Source organism: Rhinatrema bivittatum, chromosome 1 (assembly GCF_901001135.1).
Source record: "Rhinatrema bivittatum chromosome 1, aRhiBiv1.1, whole genome shotgun sequence".
Taxonomy (NCBI): domain Eukaryota; kingdom Metazoa; phylum Chordata; class Amphibia; order Gymnophiona; family Rhinatrematidae; genus Rhinatrema; species Rhinatrema bivittatum.
This window is the reverse complement of record NC_042615.1, coordinates 114,410,315-114,436,016: the sequence shown is the minus strand read 5'-3', so window position 1 is coordinate 114,436,016 and position 25,702 is coordinate 114,410,315. Positions and strand designations below refer to the sequence as shown.

The window sequence follows — 25,702 nt, the reverse complement described above, 5'->3', positions numbered from 1 at the left end:
GCATCACAAAAATGATTATATGTTTCCTCTTCAAATATAATCTGTAGAAGATATAAGCAAGTTTGCTTACCGTAAACGATGTTTCCGTAGATAGCAGGATGAATTAGCCATGCTGTTATGGGATCTGTCAATCAGGCCCGGGAGGCGGAGCTTGTCAAAGCAGAGAACAGAGCTTTGCTCTCTGCGGCTGCGCATTTACGTAAGCAAACTTGCTTTTTCCCGTCAATAGCAGGGCTGAATTAGCCATGCTGTTATGGGAGTCCCAAGCTCCTGATCACATCAGTAGTAATAAGTGTTTGGACGTGAACTTTGACAGTGTGGCAATCACCGTGGACAGGAGGATAGAGATTGTAGTATTGCTTGCCCTATCTTCGCATCAGTGGCTGCTTGTTGATCAAGGCAGTAATGAGATGTGAAAGTATGCAGTGATGACCATGTAGCTGCCTTGCAAATGTCTATGGGTTGCACATTCTTTAAGTGTGCTAAGGAGGTTGCTACTGCTCTAACTTGGTGAGCCTTAGGAGTAGACTGTAAATATAAATTCTGTTTGTCATAGCAGAATTTGATGCACTGCGCTATCCAACTGGAGATGGTGCGTTTAGCCACTGGTAGTCCAGGTGCCTTTGGGTCAAAGGAGACAAAGAGTTGAGAAACACGGAAGTCCGAGTTCGTTCTTTCTTTGTAGTGTGTTAAAGCTCTTTTACAATCCAGTGTGTGTAGTAGTTTTTCCCTATCATTCGAATGAGGTTTAGGGAAAAAAGTTGGTAATTCCATTGTCTGATTGAGATGGAATGGTGTAACTACTTTCGGTAGAAAGGACGGGTGAGTTCGTAGAACTACCTTCTGGTGATGAAATTGCAAGTATGGAGGATAATGGACCAAAGCTTGTAACTCACTAACTCTTCGTGCTGATGTTACTGCAACCAGGAATACCAACTTCCAGGTGAGGTATTTAATGTGTGCCGAGTCCATGGGTTCAAAGGGATAAAGCATGAGCTGTTCCAGAACTATGTTGAGGTTCCATGGAACTGGAGGTTTGGATACCGGAGGACGAATGTGTGTTAAACCCTTCATGAAACGAGTCAGTAATGGGTGATTGGATATAGGAATGTCATTGATTGGTCTATGATAAGCGCCTATGGCGCTGAGGTGAACTCTGATGGATGATGTTGCTAGACCAGCGACATATAGTGTATGAAGATAATCAATGAGCACTTCTGGGGAGCAGTCCAATGGTGGTACATCATTGGAATTGCACCAGGCAGAGTAGCGTTTCCATTTATAGCTATAATTTTTCCTGGTTGAGAGTTTCCTTGATTGTAACAAAATGAATTGTGCTGAAGTGGAAACTCCTTGTTCTGTCAGAAGGAGCCTTTCAATCTCCACGCTGTCAAGTGTAGAGATGAGTGTAGCGGGTGTAGGAGTGTTCCTTGATCTTGGCTGAGAAGATCTTGACGATTCGGTAATAGAATTGGATCCTTGACGGATAGTCGGAGCAGGAAACTGTACCATGGCTGCCTCAGCCAGGCCAGGGCGATGAGTATCAGTTGAGCGTTGTCCGCTATACACTTCTGAATTGTCCTTGTTATGAGAGGTATGGGAGGAAAGGCATACAGAAGGCCTGTCGTCCACGGAATGAGGAAGGCATCTTGGGTGATCCTGAATTGGCTTGGTTGTATCGAGCAGAAATTGGGAACCTGCGCATTGATCTCTGTTGCAAAGAGATCTATCGAAGGTGTTCCCCACTGTAGAAATATGTCCTGTACTATCTCTGCATTGAGCGTCCATTCGTGGGGATGAAAAATGCGGCTTAGTCTGTCCGCTCTTGTGTTTGCAATTCCCGGTAGGTAAGTTGCTTGGAGGTGAATGCAATTCTTGTGAGCGTGTTCGAAGATTGTCAGGGTCTCCTTGCAGAGGGACCATGAACCGGATCCTCCTTGTTTGTTGATGTAAAACATTGCTATTTGGTTGTCTGTGTAGATCATGACCCTGCGTCCTTTCAGGTGATCTTGGAAGACTTTCAAGGCATTGCGAATCGCTCTGAGTTCCAATAGATTTATTAATAGTAAAACCAAACTCATAAAAAAAATGTTCAAAACAGCTTTTAAATAGAACATCCAGTGATTACAAACATATAATATTGTTTTTTATTTCCTAAACATAAAAAAAATATTTCAAAACAGCAGACACATCAAACACCCAATAATTAAAACCAGGCTAAAAAAAAATCCCCTGCTCTCTGTACCTGGGAATTTAAAATTCCAGTCACTCTCAGATTGTCGTGGATTAGTCAGGGGTCAGAGATATGCACAAACTTTCTCCTCGCATATATATACACATGTTCTAACACACATGTTCATTCTCACACAAAATTCCTTATATTCTTTCTCGCATATGTGCTCACTGATTCATATACTCCCTCTCCAAGACATGCTCACTATGTCACAAACTGTCTCACACTCTCGCTCATACACATGCTCACTGGCTGTCTCTAATACACCTGCTCACTGGCTCCCACACAAATTCACTAGCATAAATAGTCCTTCTGCTCACTATATGCTCATTGGCTCACTCATTCTCTCTCGCTCACACATATGCTCACTGGCTTACACACTCTCACTTGCAGCATGCTCTGGAAATCACAAACCTGACTGTATTATTGCAGTGTAAAAATGGAAAACCAGATACATCGTCATTCCTCGCAAAACATCAAGCAATAAAATCGAGATATAAAACATCACTCATAATATTAAAACCATACTAATAGAAAGAATAAATGTCAAAACAGCTGACTAACATCCAATAATTTTAAAAGTCACATACATTTGATTTATTTCCCAAACACCAATAAAATATTTCAAAATAGCAGACACATGAAAACACTCCAAAATTTAAAATGGGATTAAAAAATCTCTAGCTCTCCAGACCATAAAATAAATACATTCCTGAGATCTTTTGATTTCCAGTCACCCAGACTTGGAGGAAGTGAGCTGCTCAAACTTTATCTTCTTTTTTCTCCCCTTCACACACCTAGTTGCTCTCTCTCTCTCTCATTCACATGCAGGTTCTCTCGCTCTCATGCACATACAGGCTGTCATATGTAACACAGGTGCTCTCTCTCTCTCTCGCACACATATGCAGGCTGTCTCTCTTACACACACAGGCACTCACCAGCACTTCCTTAACCGTGCCGCCGTCTTCCTGCCGGTGAGAGTCGAAGCATCACCGGCACTTCCTGGAACCGTGCCTCTATCTTCCTGTCCGTGAGGGTGGGAACCTCACCATTTCCTTCAAATGGCTCCGCTCTTCTCCTGCTCTGCCTTGTGCCACTGAGCGGACTTTTAGTTTCTTTTTGATAGGGAAATGAGGCGATCACAAGAGGGCTGTTTTGGAGGGAGGTACGTTTTGCCGCCCCAAAATATTTGCAGCCTGAAGCGACTGCCTCACCCTGCCTAATGGTAGAACTGCCCCTGAATACAGGACTCTTTCAAGGCCCTGTAATTGGAATGAGTACACTTTAAATCCTTTAATGAGCATCCATTGGAGGGTAAGTCTGGTTCCAGCAGCCGTAGTAATTACAGCTCCAGTAGCATATATTAAAGTTGCTGCAGTTAAAAAGCTCATAGTTGGATCTTGGGATTGAGCTGGCTGTCCACCGTGAGGCAAGCTGCCACCTGTCTCAGCCCCTGCCTCTTGACACTTCCTTGATGCTCTTGATTTAGTGTCCTGTGGGTCCAATGCGTTTACTTTTAAAAAATTGGACTGTTCAAAGCAGGCCGGTCACCTGAATACTTCAGCTAGGAATACTGGAATAGGACTCCGATTCTACTTTTTTGGTTTTAGAAACTGGGGCCATGATTAAGAGGGACAGTTGGGGGCATTTGTATTGTGCCACTAGAGGTGAAATTCTTGGACTGGTGCAAGACAAACCAAAGTGAAAGCATTTGCCAAGAATGTTTTCATTAATCAAGAACAAAAATTGGAGGTTCGAAAATGATTTGATACCTTTGTAGTTGCCATCATAAACAGTGCCTACTACTGATCTTGCAACATTATTCCCATGACCTGCTGAGCAACTTCTGGGAAACCAAAGTCTTTGAGTTCTGGGGGGAATATGGTTGCAAAGTCAAAACTTATTGATGGAAAAGCACCACCAAGAGCGGAGCCTGAGGCTTAATTTGACTCAACATGGGAAACCTCACCTGGCCCGGACACGGAAAGGATTGACAGATTGATGGCTCTTTCTCGATTCTGTGGGTGGTGGTCCATGGCCATTCTTATTTGGTGGAGCAATTTTGTTTGATTAATTCCGATAACGAACGAGACTCCTCCATGCTAACTAGTTACGTGACCCCCAGCTGTCAGCATACAACTTCTTAGAAGGACAAGTGGCATTCACCCACATGAGATCGAGCAATAACAGATCTGTGATGCCCTTAGATGTCCGGGGCTGCACATGTGCTACACTGAATGGATCAGCGTGTGTCTACCCTTTGCCGACAGGTGGGGTAACCCGCTGAACCCCATTCATGATAGGGATTGGGGATTGCAATTATTTATCTAGACAGGTGCAGGACAGAAAATGAAGTTCCATTCAAAATTCAAACATGTATTTATTATATAACTGAATTTTCATAGTTCATTCAATACGGCAACTCCTTCAGGTAAACAAAGAATATTTTAAATATTTGTCCCCCGACACGGTCCGTGTTTCGTGTGAACTGCATCAGGAGGGACCGCAGTATATTATGATCTACAATAAAACGATACATATCAAGAATGGAACAAAATAGGCTGCAAGAAATATATATATACAGATGTAACGTAACAGGTACATACCTTTAAAGAGATCACAGGAGCGCGAGCGCCCTATAGCAATGACAGCCATTTAAAAGGAAAAAAGGCGCGAAAGGGCAACCTCTCGCGAGAAGCTGGAGAACGCCAGAGCGCACAGCCACACACATGTCGAATTAATAGGCTATTAATAAAATTGGTACCATTCGATCTCCTTGTTTAAGCCATTGGGGAAAACTGAATCCAATGTGAAAATCCAGCGCTGCTCTCTCCGTCCTAGCATCCCGGAAAAGTCTCCCCCTCGTTGGGGACATGCGACCACCTCCAGGACCAGGAAGGAGAGAGCATCGATGGAATGGCCAGCCTGGAGCCAGTGTGATACAAGAGGCTCGTCAATCCTGGAGGATCTGATATTACAGCAATGCTCTATAATCCTTGTTTTTATCATACGCGAGGTTTTACCCACGTATAACAAAGGACAAGGACATTTAACCACATAGACCACCCCTCTAGTTGTTCGCGCCTTTTTTCCTTTTAAATGGCTGTCATTGCTATAGGGCGCTCGCGCTCCTGTGATCTCTTTAAAGGTATGTACCTGTTACGTTACATCTGTATATATATATTTCTTGCAGCCTATTTTGTTCCATTCTTGATATGTATCGTTTTATTGTAGATCATAATATACTGCGGTCCCTCCTGATGCAGTTCACACGAAACACGGACTGTGTCGGGGGACAAATATTTAAAATATTCTTTGTTTACCTGAAGGAGTTGCCGTATTGAATGAACTATGAAAATTCAGTTATATAATAAATACATTTTTGAATTTTGAATGGAACTTCATTTTCTGTCCTGCACCTGTCTAGATGAATACTTGCTTATGTGCAAGGTTGGCTTCTGTTGATTGTTTGATAGGATTGCAATTATTTCCCATGAACAAGGAATTCCCAGTAAGTGCGGGTCATAAGCTCATGTTGATTAAGTCCCTGCCCATTGTGCACACCACCCGTCGCTACTACCGATTGGATGGTTTAGTGAGGTCCATGGATCAGCCCTGCCAGGGTCAGTGACGGCTCTGGTGGAGCGCTGAGAAGTTGATCAAACTTGACTATCTAATGGAATTAAGTCATAACAAGGTTTAAGTGAACCTGCGAAAGGATCATTACCGGTGAGGGGGGAGCAGCATGGTGTGGGCAGCTGCTGAACTCCTCCTATCTGCAAAAGAGCAACTTTAGCCTTGGATACCTCTCGCACGCACAGCGGAGCTGTCTGCCAGCCACGGCACGGGAGGGCCAGACGCGCAGAAGCACGATGACACCCTCCCTCCCGGCCCCTCGCCGAGGCGGAAGGCAAGAAATGGAGTCTGCCTCCTCGCATTTCAATAGCGTCAGGGCGATCTGCGGCGGCTCTGGCTGCATTGCCTCCCCACCTGGGCAGGGCTTTGGCCGCATTCTCCTTCTTTTCTCTTCCATCAGGGACTCGGAAGCAGAGGGAATGCTGGCTTTTCTGAAAGGGAAAGAGAGGGAAGGTGGGTGGGATCGACGTCCTGAGGTGGGGAGAGCGGCAGATAGGTGCCGTGTTCCTCTCCACCCTGTCACACAGGCCACGGAGCCATCTGGCGAGCACCATTTCCTCCATGAGTTCCAGGTATCTAGCACCTTTCCCACACCTCCCAGCCGTGGGAGAGGAGGCGGAGGTTTGAAGACTCAAGTGGCCTGACACAGCTGGGGTGAGAGGCGCTGAAGGGTCCCGGCGCTGTACGTGCCAGCGGCCGGGACAGTGGGAGAGAGGCTTGCCTCTCCCACCTTGGTGAGCCTCTCCTGATGGCAATGGGAGAGGGTCAGGCTCCCATGATGAGCGCCAGTGGATCATAGCAGGAAGGGGTTTTTCTCCCCCTCCCTTTCATCCTCAATTATCAGACATCTTTTCTGGGTGGTGTATAAGTTTACATATACATTAAAAGACAAGATTTCTGTCTTCCTTCAACCACAATCAGCGCTGAGAGTCCCACAGCCTCCCATCCATGATGGAGGAGGTCCAGGACTCCGGCCTACCTCGGGCATCTCTCTCTCTCTCTGTCGCATGCATTTGAGTACTTGCCAGATACTTATATGTTTGGGTACTTGCCAGTACTTATAAACTGGATTGGCCGCTGTTGTAAACAGGATGCTGGGCTTGATGGACCCTCAGTCTGACGCAGTATAACGACTTCTTAAATGAAACTTTTGGTGAAGTTCTTTTGTTGGGAAACTTTCACAGACTTTTGAGAAACTCACAGAATCTGTTGAAGTTTCAGCAAAGTGGATTTGTATTCACACATCTCTATTCAGTTTCTAGCTGGGATCTTAGCAGGCTGTGCTTAGCTATAAAAAGCCCAGTGACAACAAAAAAAAAGTTATAGTTCACGAGCTCAAGTAATACAACACTTTTTCTGCTGCCTCTTTAAAAAACTTCACAAACTTGAAAACTCCAGTTTTCTTCAGGGACAAATCGGATAGATACCAGAATTCCGCCTTCTGCTTGATACATAGAGTTTCAGTGGCCTGTTAACCTCCTAGGTGAATCCCAGGCAAGCCTGCTTAATAATGAGCACTGCTCCTTTAAATTCTGAGAGTGAAAACAGCTAAGTGAGGGCTCCAAAGTCCAGCCTCTGATAGTGAAGAGCTGCAGATTCCACGCTCTGACAGTGTCGGGCAGTTGAGACAGAGAGCTAACTGGTGTGAGTTCTGCCAACATGGCAAAGCCTACATCCTTGCTGCTTCTCATCCTTTTCGTCTTCTGCTTGGCAAGCTCTTCCTATGCACAGCGCAAACTTTTAGCCGTTTTGCTGGATGGCTTACGCTTTGACTACATTAGTGACCAGGAGCTGAAGTCCCTTCCTGGATTTCAAGAGGTTGTGGAAAGGGGTGTGAAAGTAGATTACATGACCCCAGACTTCCCTAGCTTGTCCCTTCCCAATTATTACACACTTATGACCGGTAAGTAGTGTTTGCTTTGCTTTTATTTATTTCTATTGCTTTTAAAAAAATAAACATCCAGCGTTTCTCGGTGCTGATGATTTTATTCTTGGTGTATCCTATTATGTCTTATCTGCTACAGAAGGAAAAATTAGTTGCATGGTGCAGTTAGAAAACTATGCTTTGTTTCTCTAAACAGGGCTCCCTGGTGCTGATCCTCAGTTTTAAGAGAGGAAAGCAGGTTAACTAAGGATGGTGGCCCTGCAAACGTTTATAAAGGATGAGGGAATTAAAGTAAAAGGCACAAACAGCTGGAACTCTCAAAAGGTCAAGGGTGAAAGCACAGCAGTTCTTTAATCTCCTGACCTGAAAAGAGAGCCCATTCTCAGATAGAGACAATAGTAATGAGTTAACTTAGGTCTCTGTATACATTATGGTATATAACCGGAGCTCACACTAGCTCATTCCTGATGCCTTTCACATGGAACAATCACAGCTGTGTCCTTCATTGGAGATCTGTATCGGGGGCACCGCTTTCGAGAAACATCTACAAATAGGTATCACATCTATTGCATGCCACCCAAGTTCCTCTGAAAGGTAGAGTAGTCGATGTATTCTTAGCTGGCCTTTTCTGAATCATTTTTCCAAATTTTGCAGATCTAGACTATATTGGCAAACCCATACATTTTAAAATACAGCACTGAGTTACTGGGTTGCTTGGCTTAGTTAAAACCTATATGTAAATATGATTGAGGTTACATATATGTAATAAATAATATTTAAAATATAACATTTAAAAGTTTGACAGGTGTGAATAAATATAGTGAGAAAATGGCTATTAATGTTACTGCAGGCATGAAATTCCTGCAGTGATATAATTGCAGCTCCAAATAAGAACATATGTTTTGAATTATGTATTTTATTACATTATGTTTATTATGTTATTTTTGGAGATGAATTCCTGCAGCGATAGCACTGCACTTCCATATATGGAGATGAAGTCCTGCAGTGATAATACTGCAGTTCCATATATGGAGATGAATTCCTGCAACGATAGCACTGCAGTTCCATATATGGAGATGACATCCTGCAGTGACAGCACTGCAGTTCCATATATGGAGATGAAGTCCTGCAGCGATAGCACTGCAGTTCCATATGTGGAGATGAATTCCTGCAGCGACATCACTGCAGCTCCATATATGGAGTTGAATTCCTGCAGCGACATCAGCAGCTCACTTCCAACTTTTCACCTACAGTTGGAATCAATTGCCATCACCCTAATTAAAAATACAGCAAAGGATCAATGTAAAAAAACAGATGTCTCACTTTACGGTACTCCACTTTTTCAATGCAGATATTATATCTATGGAACTTAAATTTAAGGTTACAACATACTCTCTTGTGGGGCTTGAGGTGGGGGAGGGGCAGAATAAAATGAGTGTGGGTAAAAAAGTTAAATTATGTTTAATTTGTTTTATGTTCAAGTGAATGAAAGGAACCATCGTGTACCATGATGTATTTTGTTACTATAGAAGATAAAATGTAAAAATACAGTTGAGGGAGGAATGATATTTAAAAGGGAGGCCGTTTCCAAATTCACAGCTACCACTACTACTACTACTGCTACTACTACTAGTAGTACTTACCACTTGTATAGTGCTACTTGATGTAGGCAGTGCTGAACAAAAAAAATATACAAGACAGTACCTGCTCAGTAGAGCCTACAGTTTAAACAAGACAAATATACAGGACAAAAGACATGGGGAATTTCATTTATTAAGACAATGGTTGAAAATTAATGAGGCTGTAAATAGTAAAATCAGGGATTAAGATTTAAAAACAACCTAAAGAAGGTGGGCATTTTGAATGGGATTACAGACAGCAGTCCCCTTTAATGGGCACAATTGTATATTTTCGAAGTTAAGAAATTGAAAGTATCTAAATCTGAAGGTACTGAAGGTATTCTGTCCAAATATGTTTATTACGTTATGTTTATTATGTTATTTTTATCCCAGTTTAAGATTATTTTTGCATTACCAAATTTTGTTGTACCTCGCTCAGAGTGCCTTTAGTAAATGCAGCAAATAAAAATGTAGGTAAATAAAATGAAAACTATAAAGAGAAAAAAATATTTTTGAAAGCCAAACATTTTCACCATCTAATTTTTAGATGCTTTTACACAGCTTTTGGAAATGAAATACCCGTAAATCAAGACTAGCCAAAGCTCCAGTCAGTGCAGTCTTGCTGCTGTAATTGTGTGGTAATAACTTGACAGAGCTTGCTGCACTTTATTTTTAATTTCTTTTGCGTATGTGGCTACTTGTGACCGCAGGTCAATAGAGTAAACCACAGAGCTGTGGTCAGTGCTAAATGCTGGCTCAGAAGCAAAGCAGACGTTAAAAGTGTTGCCCTCTCTCCCAGGCTGAGGAGAAGTTACCTCTTTCAGGTCTCTGGGCACAAAGTGGAAAAACAAAACTCGTATCCCTCGGACCGAAACTGCAAACAGAAAAAAGTCATTGAAAAAGTTTCAAAGCAAGTAGATTTAGAGAACAAAGGGCCTATTGTTGGTGCTTTTCTTACAAATAAGAAAAAAAAAATGAACAACATGAGAGAGCACAGCAAAAAGCAAATCAGCAATCGCTCTAACCTAGAATTGTAATCCTTAACCCAGAGCTAGCACAAGGTCAACACTGAATAACATGGACAATGCATCTCTGTAGTGCTTACAACTAGCTGTCTGTGAAATTAAGAGCACTGCAACATCTGCCCATATGCTCAGAGCTGTAACAAATAACTTGCAAAGTGTCAGTGACAGGGTTCTGCATAAAAAAGTAAATATGTACTCTATCACACGTTCCCTCCTTCTTACTACATCTTTTGCCTCTGTAGAAAGCACCACATTATTGAATAGATTTTGAGGCACCACTATGAAATCACTACTGAATTATTCAGTTTCCCAAACCCTAGGAAGAATGGCTGGGGATGGGCATTCGGGCCATTTGTAGTTCATTAAAAACAAGCCGTTAAGCCCGTTAAAACGGGCTACATCCCTCTGTCTCTCACCTCCCCCTCATTCTCTCTCCCCTCACTCTTCACCACCCCCTCCCTCCCCCACTCCTCCCTCTCCTCTCACTCAGTCCCTCCCTCCCACTCAGTCTCACTCACTCCCTCCCTCTCTCTCGCTCAGTCCCACTCCCTCTCTCTCGCTCAGTCCCACTCCCTCCCTCTCACTCAGTCCCCCCTCTCCCTCCCTCCCTCTCACTCAGTCCCCCCTCTCCCTCTCACTCAGTCCCATTCCCTCCCTCCCTCTCACTCAGTCCCACACTCAGTCCCACTCTCCTCCACTCAGTCCACTCCCTCCCACTCAGTACCACTCCCCCTCCTCTCACTCAGTCCCATTCCCTCACTCCCCTCTCACTCAGTCCACTCCATCCCTCTCTCACTCACCCCACTCACTCCCTCCCTCTCCCTCGTCCCATCACTCCCTCTCCTCAGTCCCCCCTCTCTCTCTCCTCAGTCCCCCCTCACTCACTCCCTCCCTCCCACCCATATATCTCTCTCGTCCCTCCCTCCATCCCACCACTCCTCACTCCCTCCCGCCCACCCCACCACTCACTCTCTCCCTCCCACCCTCTCTCTCCGTCCCTCCCTCCCTCGCTACTGGCCGCTACCGCCGCCGCCCGCTACGCCACCGCCCGCTGCCGCTACCGCCACCGCCACCGCCGCCGCCGCTACCGCGCCCGCTACCGCCGCCGCCGCCCGCTGCCGCTACCGCCGCCGCCATTTTTTTTTTTTTTGACTCTGGCTCAGACCGACGTGCTGGCCCGCACATGCGCGGTAGAGCTGCTCTCTACTGCGCATTTGCGGGCCGTCGGTCAGAGCCCATTTATAAGGTAGATAGAATGAACCAAAACTGGCTTTCTAAGAAAATACCAAAAATATTTCAGGCATTTTAATATTTGTGGTATTTTAAAAAAAACAAAAAACAAAACAAAAACCCACCTGACATCGCCATCTAACATTCTCTTGTCTGCTGGACTAAACCTTCAAGGGCGAAAATGTCAGAATGTCAGGAAATATCAAAGGCATTTAACAGTGTCGACTTCAGTCTGGACTGGAGCGGTCTCTTAGCCTCAACTGAGGATTCAATCAAGAGAATGTTAGTTGTGGGTCAGCTGCTTAGCAGTATCAGCATCAGACACTTCAGATCTTTGTACCGCCCCCTAACTTCCGGTGCCCTAGGTGGTCGCCTAATCTGCCTAATGCTTCTGCCAGCCCTGTGGGTGGTGCATTGGTATTGGTGCATTGAGGTAGCACCAACTATGGTTTTCTTGTACTCCTTGAGTCATTTGATTTCACAGCATTAATGCTTTATCCGATGCCCCCGAACAAGAAGAAAGCCAGCAGCTTCAACAGGTGCACCCTGTGCAAAAGTTTCATGTCTTTCATAAACCCCCCCAAAGTAGATGTGCCTTTTGCCTGAGGACCAATCATGACATCCAGGGTTGTTCTGTCTTCACTACTATGACCCCTAGAGGACATTGTTCCTGGCTTGACCTCTTGGTAAAGCACTTTGGGATTCATAGGTCTGTCCCACTGGTATCAGCATTGAGGACCTATGAGTTATGTCGACTGCTGGTGGTGCATCAACATACAAAAGGCTTCAGACCTCCTGTTACGACTGTCGCTGCCCGACGTCTCCACTCCATCCTCCTTACCTCTTTGGCGACTCCTCCCGCGGTTGATGGACGTCTGGCTGCTGCGGCGTCTGCCTGCCGTCCTCTCCGGCATCCCCGGTCCGGCTTGGGCACTGCATCCCACCATGTTATTCAGCTACCATAGGGTGCACGCGCCACTTGGCCTTGCTTCTTATTCTTTCTTTGGTGCGAACCACAGGAGCGTCCCCCTGTGATGACGTCACGTATCCCGGATACAAAAGCCTACTCTGTTTGCTAGCTATTCGAGTTAGCAATGGTGAAGGGACTCCTAGTGAAGGGACTCCTTATGGATGGGATGCCTCTATTCCAGCTTCTGTGTTACCTTCCGGGAGAAACCGCTGTGAGAGTAATCAACCAACGAGGCTCTATAGCAGAACCTGGTGTATGCTCCACTGTACTCACTATCTCCACTACAGCACAGCTATTGAGGGATCGCTGTTCTAGTGTCCTGAGGGACTACAAGCCCAGCCGGGCTTCATCTCTACTCACTACTGCCACCTCTGGTGGCTTCTCAATTCTGTTTAATAAAAGATAATTCTGTGTTGTGTGTCCTAAGCTGAGCCTGACCTGTGGCCCCTCATGGGACTTCCCCCCGTGGGCGTGGTCATCTGCCACAGTGTTCAAGAGTCCACCCAAAACCTTACAAACAATAACAGATTGCTAACTCCATGGATCCGGCACAGCTCAATGCCCTGCAGGCCATTCCGGGCCTGGCCCTGCGCATTTCAGAACAGCAAGATGCATTGGAGAAACTCACTTCAGCATTTCATCAGCTGCATGCACAGAAGACCCAAGGCGCTACTTCCAGTAATGAAGGTCAGTTACCTGAAGTAACGTTAAAGACTGCTGTACCGCTGGCTGCTCCAGTTCGTTTCTCGGGAGAGATTCAGAAGACCAGGGGCTTTCTAAACCAGTGCTGCAGGCATTTTGCATTACATCCTTCTCACTTCCCTACAGCTTTTGCCAAGACTACTTACATTCTATCTTATCTTGATGGAAGGGCCTTGTCTTGGGCCTCTACACTGTGGGAACGCAAGGATCCTATTTTGCAGGATATAGATGGATTTTTGGACTTATTCAAATCCGATTTCGATGATCCTGCCCGAGTGACCGTTGCCGGTTCTGCTCTGGTGGACCTGAAGCAAGGCAACCGACCACTGGCTGATTTTGCAATAGAGTTTAAGACTCTTGCTACAGAACTCTGCTGGGACCCCAAATGCCTGAAAACTCTCTTCTTCAGAGGCCTGGATACTCGCTTGAAAGACGAGCTGGCCGCTCGTGAAACACCTGACTCGCTGGATGAACTAGTGGCTTTGGCTACTAGGATCGACCATCGGCTTCGTGATAAGGTGAAAGAACTCCGGCCTAATAGAGGACCAGGTCAGAAGGAGGCTAGTGCTAAACTTGCACCTCGGATGGTTCCAGTAATTCCTGCTGCCAGTGGAGATGAACCGATGCAACTTGGTTGCAGTCATTTGACTTCCAAAGAGAGAAGACTTCAGAAGAGGCATGGTCTGTGTATGCCCAATTCGTCCGGGAAACTGACGGGCCTAAGTCCTGCAGGAGAACTGTTCTTAGGCCTTACTACACCCTCTCCTCTGCTCTCTCTCCCAGTCTCCTTCATCTGCGACCGTCTGAGTTCCAAATTCTTTCCCTGGTGGATTCAGGGGCAGGAGGCAACTTTATTCTTCGACGCTTAGTGGAACATTTGAGGATCCCCCTCGTCACTTTGAAGGTTCCACTTCTCCTATCTTCCATCCATGGGGAGACCTTACTGGGTGATGTGACTTGCCAAACTGTACCGGTAACTCTTCGCACCGGATCTCTCCATACCGAGTCAATTCCCTTCTTTGTGTTAGAGAAGGCCATGCACCCTATCGTCCTGGGGTTACCCTGGTTGCAGTCGCACCAACCCCAATTTGACTGGGCATCCTTGGAACTCTCCCGCTGGGGCCCAGGTTGTCATGGGAAGAGCCTTAAGGAGATTGCTCCTGACATCTGCATGCCTACAACTCCAGTGATGCCGGGACTGCTGCCCCAATACTCATCTTTCAGTGATGTGTTTTCCAAAGAAGCTGCTGACATTCTTCCTCCGCATAGGTCCTATGACTGTGCCATAAGACTGAAACCCAACACTGAACCTCCTAAAGGATGTGTCTATTCACTCTCAGCGATTGAGAACAAGGCGATGTCTGAATACATCGAGGAGAATTTACAGAAGGGATTTATTAGACCATTGAAGTCTCCAGCCAGCGCAGGCTTTTTCTTTGTGGGGAAGAAGGACGGTACCTTACGTCCTTGTATCGATTACCGAGGTCTGAACAAGATCATGATTAAAGACCGCTACCCCCTGCCTTTAATCTCAGAGCTGTTTGACCGGCTTCAGGGGGCCAAAATATTCTCAAAACTTGACCTGTAGGGGGTCTACAACTTAGTTCTCATTTTCAGTGGAGATGAATGGAAAACAGCCTTCAACACTCAAGACGGCCATTTTGAGTACTTAGTAATGCCCTTCGGCCTGTGCAACGTACCCGCTATATTTCAGAACATGATGAATGACATCTTGCGGGACCTGTTGTACAAGAGTGTTGTGGTATACCTGGATGATATCCTGATATTTTCTCAGGATTTGCCCACTCATCTAGAGGATGTCAAGCAAGTACTATGCCGACTCCGTGAACACCGGCTCTACACCAAACTATCCAAGTGCGAATAAAAGACTCCGTGCCTTTTCTTGGCTATATCGTGTCTAAAGATGGCTTCCAGATGGACCCTCAAAAGCTAGAGAGTATAAAAAATTGGTCCCAACCTACAGCCTGAAGGCCCTGAGACGAGTTTTGGGGTTTACCAACTATTATAGAAGCTTTATAAAGAACTACTCTTCTTTAACAGTACCCTTGACCGCAATGACCCGCAAGGATGCCAACGCTTCAAAATGGTCTGCGGAGGCCATTTCCGCTTTTGAGAAATTAAGACTGCCTTTTCCACGGAACCATGCTTGCGGCATCCTGACCTCAACAAGTCATTTATCGTAGAAGTTGATGCTTTGGATGTCGGCTTGGGGGCTGTATTGAGCCAAACTGGAGATTCTAAATCCTTATGTCCCTGCTCTTTCTTCTCACGACGTTTCTCCCTGGCAGAGAAGAACTATGGGATCGGAGATAAAGAGCTCTTGGCTATTAAGCTAGCATTCGAGGAATGGTGGCCTTGGCTCGAAGACACTCAACATCAAATAACCATATTCACGGACCATAAAAATCTAGAGTATCTCCGCCATGCGCAACGTCTTAACCACAGACAAGCTAGATGGTCCTTATTCTTCACTCGTTTTGACTTTGTGCTTAAATATCACCCCGGATGCCTTGTCACACTCCTTTCTCTCGGAGGATGTGCCTGAAGAACCTCAGCACATAACTGACCCGAAGAGAGTCATCTTGGTGACTACACATTCTGTGCCCGCTGGTAAGACCATCGTGCTTAAACACCTCAGGAAGAAAGTGCTCTTTTGGGCGCACGATTGCAAGCTGGCTGGCCATCCTGGTCAACGCCGCACCCTGCTCAAGATCCAGAAGTTCTATTGGTGGCCTACTATCAAGAAAGGTACTCTATCCTACATGGCATCTTGTACCAACTGTGCCAAATACAAACCTGCTTCTGGCCAACCATGGGGATTGCTGCAGCCACTGCCAGTTCCGGAACAGCCCTGGTCACACATCGCTACTGACTTTGTAGTCAATTTATCCCTTTCTGGATGAATGAATACCATCTGGGTAACAGTTGATCGCTTCAGCAAGATGGCCCATTTCGTGGTGCTGCCTGGCTTACCTTCAGCCTTGGAGCTTGCGAAGCTCTTCATATCAGACATTTTTTGCCTTCACGGCCCTCCAAGACACATTGTTTCAGACCGAGGATCTCAATTCACGGCAAGATTCTGGAGGGCCTTATGCAAGTTATTCGACATCTCTCTTGACTACACTTCAGCCTATCATCCGCAATCAAATGGCCAAACAGAACGGATGAATAGAACTTTAAAACAGTTCATTCGAGCCTACGTGAGTTGCCGTCAGAATAACTGGGCTGAACTGTTACCTTGGGCTGAATTCATCATCAATTCTCATCCAGCAACATCAACTGGATCAACACCTTTTGAAGTGGTATATGGACGCTCTCCAACATAGCCACTTCCACTGAAGCTCTCAGTGACGTCCCCAGCAGCTCAATCTACTGCTGATGAAATCCATAACCTGTGGAATCAAACGAAAGAAATGCTAGTTAAAGCAAGTGACTGTGCTAAAAAGTTTTATGATGGTCACCATTCTCAAGCGCCTGTCTTCAAACCCAGTGACAAAGTCTGGTTATCTACCAAACATCTCAGACTGAAGTTATCCTCCACTCATTTTGCTCCTCGCTATGTTGGACCATTTCCAATCCTCTGACGTCTTGGCAACATCACTTACAGTCTAAAGCTACCACCTGGATTAAACATCCACAACGCTTTTCATGTTTCACTCTTGAAATCTCTCATACTCAGTGAATTCTCTTCCAAGACTCAGGAATCACCTGCCATCAATGCAGAAGATGACCTAGAATTTAAGGTCGAAGAGATTCTTGATGTCCGAAGACGAGGCAAAACATTTGAATACCTTCTTTCTTGGGAAGGTTTCGGCCCTGAAGAAAACTCTTGGGAGCCTCAGGCTAACATCCTTGACAAAGAAATGCTCCGTCAATTTCATCTCGTGCATCCTTTGAAGCCTAAACCTGGTACCCGCAGAGGAGACTGCTCTTTGAAGGGGGGGTACTGTTACGACTGTAGTTGCCCGACGTCTCCACTCCGCCCTCCTTACTTCTTTGGCGACTCCTCCCGCAGTTGATGTACGTCTGGCTGCCAAGGCGCCAATCCACAGAAAATTATAGAAGGTCTGATATTTGTGAGATGAGCACCCCAGAACTTTTTCTTGGCCTCCTGTCACAGATTAATAATCCTCTTCCTTTTGCTTTCCTTTCTCTGCTTAGGGAATCTCATGTCATTCTTGAGTATTTAAGTAGGTTACTGGAGTGAGGGTCTTGCATGTGAGATTTTATCTATTTTGATGATTGACCTGAATTGGTGGCATGATTCAATCTGCTTGGAATATCCACTGCCAAGTTAAGTTAATTGATTCTAAGTATTTTTGCTATTTACACAAAATATGAGAACTTTTTTTTATTTTAACCTTGCCAGAAAAGTACTCATATCTTCTCTCTCATTTTCTTCATTTTGGACTTTGTGGGCCATTTATATCATACTGGCTTACAGCTGTCCAAGTTAAACTGGCGTCCTTCCTGCTTTAATATACTCCTGTTCACTTTTCTTCCTCTTACACTTCCATGGCTACAACCTGATATAGTTACTTTTACAGTTACGAAGACTTAGAGTTGCCATATTATTACATAGCTTGAGCCCTTCTGGGAACTTCATTGTCATACTGAACTGGTTAAGTCACTACCAGCAGAAACCAGAGCCTGAGGATCTGAAAACAAAAATGGTATTTATTGGCACATCTTTATTTACCTAACGTCAGTAAACCAACCTAACCTGAGAAGTTACAGTAGGTGCCAAGAACTATATTTTTTTTGGTTTCCTCTGACACAGAAGGAGGGGATATCCTGTTCATGCTGGCTTCTGCTGCCAGAAAAGATCCATACAATGGAAAAAGGCAACTTTTAGATTCCTCAATGCTAGATGAGATAAGGGGAGGCTGATATATTAAAGTGAACTGCTCTTTGCAAAAGGGTTAATGTGCATTATCAGCTTATTGTGTTAGTTCATTTAACTGCATTACTTAGCTTTTGCAAAGAACAGCATGCAATCTATGCACAATAGATAATGAGCTGGATAATTATGCTGGATAATTAGGAGGCATTTGTCTGGCTAATTCTGAACTTAGCTGGACCAATGGTGCTGAATATGGGCCTCCAAGTGTCTGCTAGACAATTTAATAACAAGTGAGAGCAATAGGGACCTCTGACCAGTGCAATGTGTTTGAGAGAGCAGTGCAATTTTGAATTTGGTGCTGCATCCTGCAGGAAGGAAACCAGCTCCCTCCTGCTGGAGAAGATTTTGATAGCCACTTTGGGGAAGGAGAGTCTGCAGGGAGGGGTTCAGAGCACTGAAGGAATGGGGGAGGGTTTCAGGCCTGGAAGCTCTTTTTTGTATTTGGGTGGAGGGGCGGGAGTCCACCCAAGGCAGTGAAGTTAACTGCTCCTGCTGATGTAGGTTTAGACTGAACTACTCTGAGAAGGGGAAAAGGAGTGATGATCCAAAGCTCACTGCAGCTAACTACAGATCCAACTGACTTCGGTGCTGGGAAAAATTGTGGAAACTATTCTAAAGATCAAAATCACAAAACATATACAGGCACTCTGTCCCAAACACAAAATTGTGTGGGAAAAAAACCAAGCAAGAAAACGGGGTCTCTCTTGACAGTGGAGCTGGCTAGAATGTCAAACTAAATAGATGAGCACTGCAGTGTGTGAAAGGTCTCTCCCCTGAAGAGCTTCCTCAAATGGTTTAGTTAGTACTAAACAGAAAGCAGGCCTGGATTCAGTCTCTTACAGAAAGACCATGGTCCATCAGCTTCTCTGTCCCAGCCCTATCTCAGGGTTTATGCTTGACTTTGGCTGAAAGGCTGAAATAATTAAGATGAGATACTGAATTTGTGACAAAAGACAAGGAAATAGACTTTCTTCCTCTTCTGCTCAGACATTCTGTGCAAACTTTGGATTACTTAACTCAGTCTCTTAAGGGAATGATCCAGCCATGTGCTCCTGGGCCTGGATATCTCTGAGAAAGAAGTTTTCCATTCTCTCAGCTCCTGGCTCATCTGTCCCTTGTTGGGATTTTACATGTAGCTTGGCTATGAAGCAAGAACTGCTTTCTGTCTCTCTGTTTCCTCAGAGCATGGACTTTTGCCTCTCCCTTTCAATGTTTAAATCTTCAGGAGAAGAACTGATTGCAGAGCTGCTAAATGCATTTCTCTTTTGCTGGCTCTTGGCTTCAATTCCTGGGCATCCCTGCCCCTCACAGACAGCCAATTTGCACCTTTTCTTCCTTAAATGGTCTCCCAGCATTCCTTTGGCTTCCTCCTCTGCTGTCTATGTAGTGCTGTTCTCTGGTCAGGCTAAACAGTACAGCCCTTTTCCCAACTTGTTAACACTGTGATTGCTGGATGCTGGCTCTTGCAGAACATTTGTCATTCACAGGAGCGCACACAGGGCCGGATTTTAATACCTACGCGTGGGCGTAGATTTGTGCGCGCAACCCTGCGCGAACAAATCTACGGCCGATTTTATAACATGTGCGTGCAGCCGCGCACATGTTATAAAATCCGGGGTCGGTGCATGCAAGGGGGTGCACACTTGTGCACCTTGCGTGCGCTGAGCCCTGGAGGAGCCCCGATGGCTTTCCCTGTTCCCTCCGAGGCCACTCCAAAATCGGAGGGAACTTTCCTTCCACCCCTCCCCCGCCCCCAGCCCTACCTAAAACCCCACCGACTTTTATTTTTCAAGTTGCACCTGCCTCTGGGCAGGCATAGGTTGCGCATGCCGGCCAAGTGCCGGCGCGCGATCCCCGGGCCTAGAGGCCCTATGGAGGCTTCTGGCCACGCCCCTACCCCACCCCGGACCGCCCAATCCCCACCCCTTTTTTCAAGCCCTGGGACATGCGCACGTCCTGGGGCTTTCGTGCGTTGCCAGGTCTATGCAAAATAGGCTAGGCGCGTGTAGCCCCCCTGCGCGCATAAATCCAGCTGGATTTACGCATGTAGGGGTTTTAAAATCTGCCCCACAGTGGTTTTGATGTATTTTTATATTCCTTCACCTTGGCTGCAGTGACTTGCAGTCTCTGCAGGGTTGAAAACACTTTTTTTTTTTGGCAGGTCCAAAACACATTACTTAGATCCAGATGCAGCTCGGTCCACACTGTAAGGTTCCAACACATAAGCTCAAGAGGGCAGGAACTTGATTTATAGTAGCTTGCTACAATAGCATGGGATCTAATTAATGTTTGGATACTTTCTGGGTACTTGTAATCTGGATTGGCCACTGTTGGAAACAGGATTCTGGGCAGGATGCTGGTCTGTGACCCAGTAAGCAACTTCTTAGTTTCTTAGGATCAAAAGCTCACTGTAGTTACAGAGAGGGAAACTGACAGTAAATCCAAAGCTCACTGTAGTTATGGAGAAGGAAAGGGAGCTATTTCACATGTACAAATACACTGACTCAAGACATTTTGGTTCCAGGTGCATAGCAGGTTTATTATTATGCATATATACTGATTATATACTGACAATGAAGATGAATGGCAAATAACACAAATAATCACTGGTTGATTGCAAATAAAAACAACAGTGTAGCATCCGCTATTATTTTTTGCCCTGTATCAGCATTTAAGGGTTTTGCATCTTTCGGCTGCTTCCCCCTGCTGTATCTCCACTTTTTTTGTGACTCAGGAATTTAAATTTTCCCCTGAGCATGTGATTAGGGTCATTGCCTATCCCTAAAAGGATTAATTCAGAGGTCTGTCTGCTTCTCTGGTAGAAGGTACCAAGGAGAGTGGAGATTTTGAGAGTGGAAGAGCACTGGAGTTTAGGAAGATTTTTTTGAATGTTGGTTTGTAAACCAGTTTACTAAGAAAAGGGCAAACCGCCCATCCCCCCCCCCCCCCCGCCCCCGGTATCTTAAAGGGCTGTGTCTCGAATCTATTACCTTTGTGACCAATTAGCAGCAGAGTTGGAGTTGATGGAGTTTTAGGACTTTGAGATTTTTATAGAGACTGTTGGAGTTATCTGCTTTGGAAAATCTGTTTTTTGAACAAGGGGATTGTCATCTGTCCACCCCCTGTTTCATGCTGGAACTTGAAAGAGGTAATCCTGCCTTCTCCTAGAATTGGACAAGGTTTATTTGGGAGAACAGCTTGGAGATTTACCAGGGACAAACAGACTATTGATTTTTTTTGTTTATGACTTTCCTAATATTATTTTTAATTTTTTCCATAAAGGCCTGAATCTTAATTTTCAAACTTTAATTAAATGTTTCCTTTGAACACCATTCTCAGACGTTATGGTTATTTGCAATCTATAACCTAAGCGGAAAGACTTTCCACCTGACCAGTGAGAAGGAAGAGTGGGGTGAGGGTGATCTTTTGATGATGGTATCCATGACTTCAGCAGGGGCCCAGGAGGTAGAACCCTACCTCAACTGGATGAACCCTGGTGACACCAGGGGCACTTGTGAGGCATGGGTTAGAAAAGGAGAAGTCCGGGACATAGAAGAGCTGCCTGGAGAACTTTGTGACCCCCTAAATTTGCTGCACCCCACAAAGGGGGTGGGGAGGGGGGTGGGGTTACAATAGCAATAAGAATGCAATATAATAGGAAAAATATACATTCCTTACTGATGTTGTATAGGGCTCAAGGAATCACTCTACTCTACCACTTCCAGAAGTCTCATCATTGTTAGAAACAGTTCTGTGTTGTACCCAAAATAGCTGCAGCCCAGCAGTAGGAGAAGCATCTCCCTCCCTCTTGCTTAGCTCAGCCTAATTACAACTTGCCTAACTTTGCAGCTCAGATGCATCTGTTGATTCTTCCCTCTTAGCTTGTCTACTGTTTCTGGTTTCCCAAGCCTTGCAGTTTCTCAATATATTTCTACAAGCGTCAGCAAATATATTTTATGATTTCAGGGTCAGTATCTGGTCCTTCTGAGGCCCACAGGCTTCACTAACTTTATTTGACGTGAGTTGATCAGGCTCAAGTCAACTCCATAATATCTTCTGTGGTGAATAAAGATATTGGTAGGTGTAATGATATGAAGACATGCTAGGGAAATGTTCTAATCCATCAGTTCAGAGTCCATTGCTGCATTTGGGATTGGAAAGGAATTTTTTTCACTGTTGCAGAGCTGGCTACAGATGTGCAGTGTTTTCTCACCAGGTGAAAAGAACTGTCAGATAATCAGAAGAAGTTTGGACTCAATAACTTTCTGATCTTTCAACCATGAAATGAATTTACTCTCAATGGTTTTGGCCTCCAAGCCAATGGTTAAAATGGGGTCACAATGGCGAAAAGGAACCTAATCCATGTGACATGTTTAAACTAGATAACTCAATCAATAAACATAAGAGGGGTGGTTCAATTGTATTATTTAATTTTATCTTCCAATTGGTCATATTTTTAATATATATATATACTTTTTTAGGTCAATCACTATGCGTGACAGTGCCATCAGTTTTCATGTGCTTCTATTGCATACAGGTATAACATGTATCATTCTTCAAGATTTTTTTCACCTCAGTCTTACATATCTATGCTTGTTGTTTGAGTTATCTAGTTTAAACATGTCACATAGATTAGGTTCCTTTTGGATTCTATTAATTTCAAATTTATTTTCTGCCAAAAGAACACTAGATGAGTAAACTCAAATCACTTCTTTTAGCTCCATCAGATGTATATTCAAGTTTATATGTTACCATTTTATATGTTGTCTCATATTTATTGTTTTTATTATTTTTTAAATTTAGTCATACATGTTTGTTTATGTATTGTAGCCCTTGAGGCAGCCCCAAATGTAAGGGGCGAAACTCGGCCAGAGTCGGGCTTGTTTATAGTACTTCATCTCCATTGAATAAAGTATTCTGATCGGACATCTGGCATCTATTCCACTTTGTTTACCCTCATAGATTGCCTTCCTAACTAGTGAGAAAAAAGGGCAGGCTGATGATGGGGCAACATTTTTTCTTGGATAGTTTGAATGGTATGTGTTGGGAAAGGAGTTATTGCAATCTCAGCCACTCCGTGTAGACATTCAGCTCTCCCCTCCCTTTTTGGCTGGTACTAAGCAGCATTATTAATGAAAGTCTGTGCAGGGCTTGTGGGCCTGTGCAATCTTACAGTCCCTGAGCCCTAATCCCTCCTTGTGCAGGGCTTCCTGTTACCACTGAAATTAATGCGAAGGCAGTACCACTGCAGGGCTTACAAGCATATAATGGCTCCTAGGTCCCACATTGACTTCCACTACTAATGCTGTTGTTGCTGGTTCACAAACAATTCTGCCATTCAAGGCTCTTGTGACCCCAACTAAAGGTTTTGTGACTCCATTTGGGGTCCTGACCCACATTTTGGGAAGCCCTGCTCTAAATGCCATCTGTGGTAGCCAATCTAACTAACCGAACCAGCTGCCCACATCAAACCCACTTCTCCCCTCTCTTGCACTTGTATATAGAGGGGACTGGCCTATTGTGATGAATTCAGGTGTGTCTCTGTTCCACCCTTTCTCTGTTTTAAAATTTAGAAGAGAGACTGATAGGGCTTTCAGTACTTCCCTAGCTCTTCTTCTGACTACAGTAGTCCTCTCCATATCCATCTTGCCTGCCCAGTGGAGGCTGGTATCCCACACATTTTAGTTAATGTTGGTGTGTCATGGGCTTGAAAAGGAAACACATATCTTGTGAGGGAGCCAAGGGGCTGATGCTCTCAAGTGGACAGAGACACAGATGTTGAAATAAAGTGCTTTATTGTACAATAAAACTAGAAAAAAAAATAAAACACCTTAAAGTCAGGCAGGCCTCCTTGCTTCAGCAGAAACAAAATATTTTCTGGTTTCTAGGCACAAGAAGGCATTCAGTATAACAGAATTCCAGCTCTTAGTTCAGCAGCAGGTGAAAACAGCTTTAGCCCTAATCAGATTTTCTGATTCATTATGATTTATATGGTAAATGCAAAACATATGTAAAAAAAAGTGTGCATTAGCACAGATTTAGATTTTGTCAGTAGTAGCACCAATTGTCAAGGTTTCAAACTTAGCTTCTGGCCATTTACATATCTCTCATAAGCATTCATAATTCAAGGCAGAGAGTACAGTGGCATACACACCTCAAGGCACAGAGTAAGGGTAAGGCAGCAAGGACAGTTGCATCAAAATTTTAAGTTATGGAGTGATGGCTAAGAACACGGTGGGATCAAAGCCCCAAGGCATCATGAAAGGGGCAAAGGGCACCAACAATAGTAGCATGAACAGCTCAAAGCACCAATGGAACAGCAAAGCAGCATCAGCAGTATCTTTGAATACCTCAAGGCAAAACAAGAATTCTCAAAGGTACCATAAGAGAGCCAAGAACAGGCTGGACAGTAACATATACTCAGCCTATTGCTGCTCACATGGAATTTCAGTGAAACTAAGCAGAGATAATGATATGAATTCACAATGTCCCCTGCATTGAGAATACCCATTTACTAGCTACCATAGTTGGTGGGCAGTAAAGGAAATGCTCGGCCACCTTGAACAGGTTTGATCAGACCATGGCCTTCTACACCAATATGCCAGTAGATCTGTGACCATGTCCTTGATGGGCTCTTCTAGATAATTTGTGACTTAAATTTGTGCTGAGGTCTCCTTTTCTGGGGGAAGATAATCTCCTCTGATGTCAACCATTGTAGCTATGGCCTATGAAAAAATAGCCCATTCTGTGGTGGCCATGTAGAAGTAGGAATGGATAAAGATGAGGGAGGATGTGGTAGCTGACACGGTGCTGCTCATGCTAACAGTACTGTGTGGAGTACCCAATCTTTCCCACACTGCATCCCCACTGTCCCTCTGCCTCTGGCTTCTAAGAAAACTAAAAAGTCATGGGTTAGGAGGTAATGTCCTTTTGTGGATTACAAACTAGTTAAAAGACAGAAAACAGAGAGTAGGATTAAATGGTCAATTTTCTCAGTGGAAAAAGGTAAACAGTGGAGTGCCTCAGGGATCTGTACTTGAACCGGTGCTTTTTAATATATATATAAATGATCTGGAAAGGAATACAAGTGAGGTTATCAAATTTGTGGATGATACAAAATTATTCAGAGTAGTTAAATCACAAGCGGATTGTGATATATTACAGGAGGACCTTGCAAGACTGGAAGATTGGGCATCCAAATGGCAGATGAAATTTAATATGGACAAGTGCAAGGTGTTGCATATAGGGAAAAATAACCCTTGCTGTAGTTACACGATGTTAGGTTCCATATTAGGAGCTACCGCCCAGCAAAAAGATCTAGGCATCATAGTGGATAATACCTTAAAATCGTCGGCTCAATATGCTGCAGCAGTCAAAAAAGCAAACAGAATGTTAGGAATTATTAGGAAGGGAATGGTTAATAAAACGGAAAATGTCCAAATGCCTCTGTATCGCTCCATGGTGAGACTGCACCTTGA

General features: G+C 44.6%; 1 protein-coding gene across 2 annotated transcripts in view; it reads left to right on the top strand.

The window, feature by feature from the left end:
- Positions 1–25,702, top strand: part of ENPP6 (ectonucleotide pyrophosphatase/phosphodiesterase 6) — a 224,355-nt gene that overhangs the window by 42,393 nt on the left and 156,260 nt on the right. Inside the window, exon 1 of one of the 2 annotated variants that reach the window (XM_029584058.1) lies at positions 7,469–7,772. The exons of the other annotated variant lie outside the window; for it this stretch is intronic. Coding sequence (XP_029439918.1) covers positions 7,529–7,772 — 244 coding nt within the window. The 5' untranslated portion in view covers positions 7,469–7,528. Of the gene's footprint in view, positions 1–7,468; positions 7,773–25,702 lie in introns of those variants that run through there. 2 annotated transcript variants of the gene reach the window in all.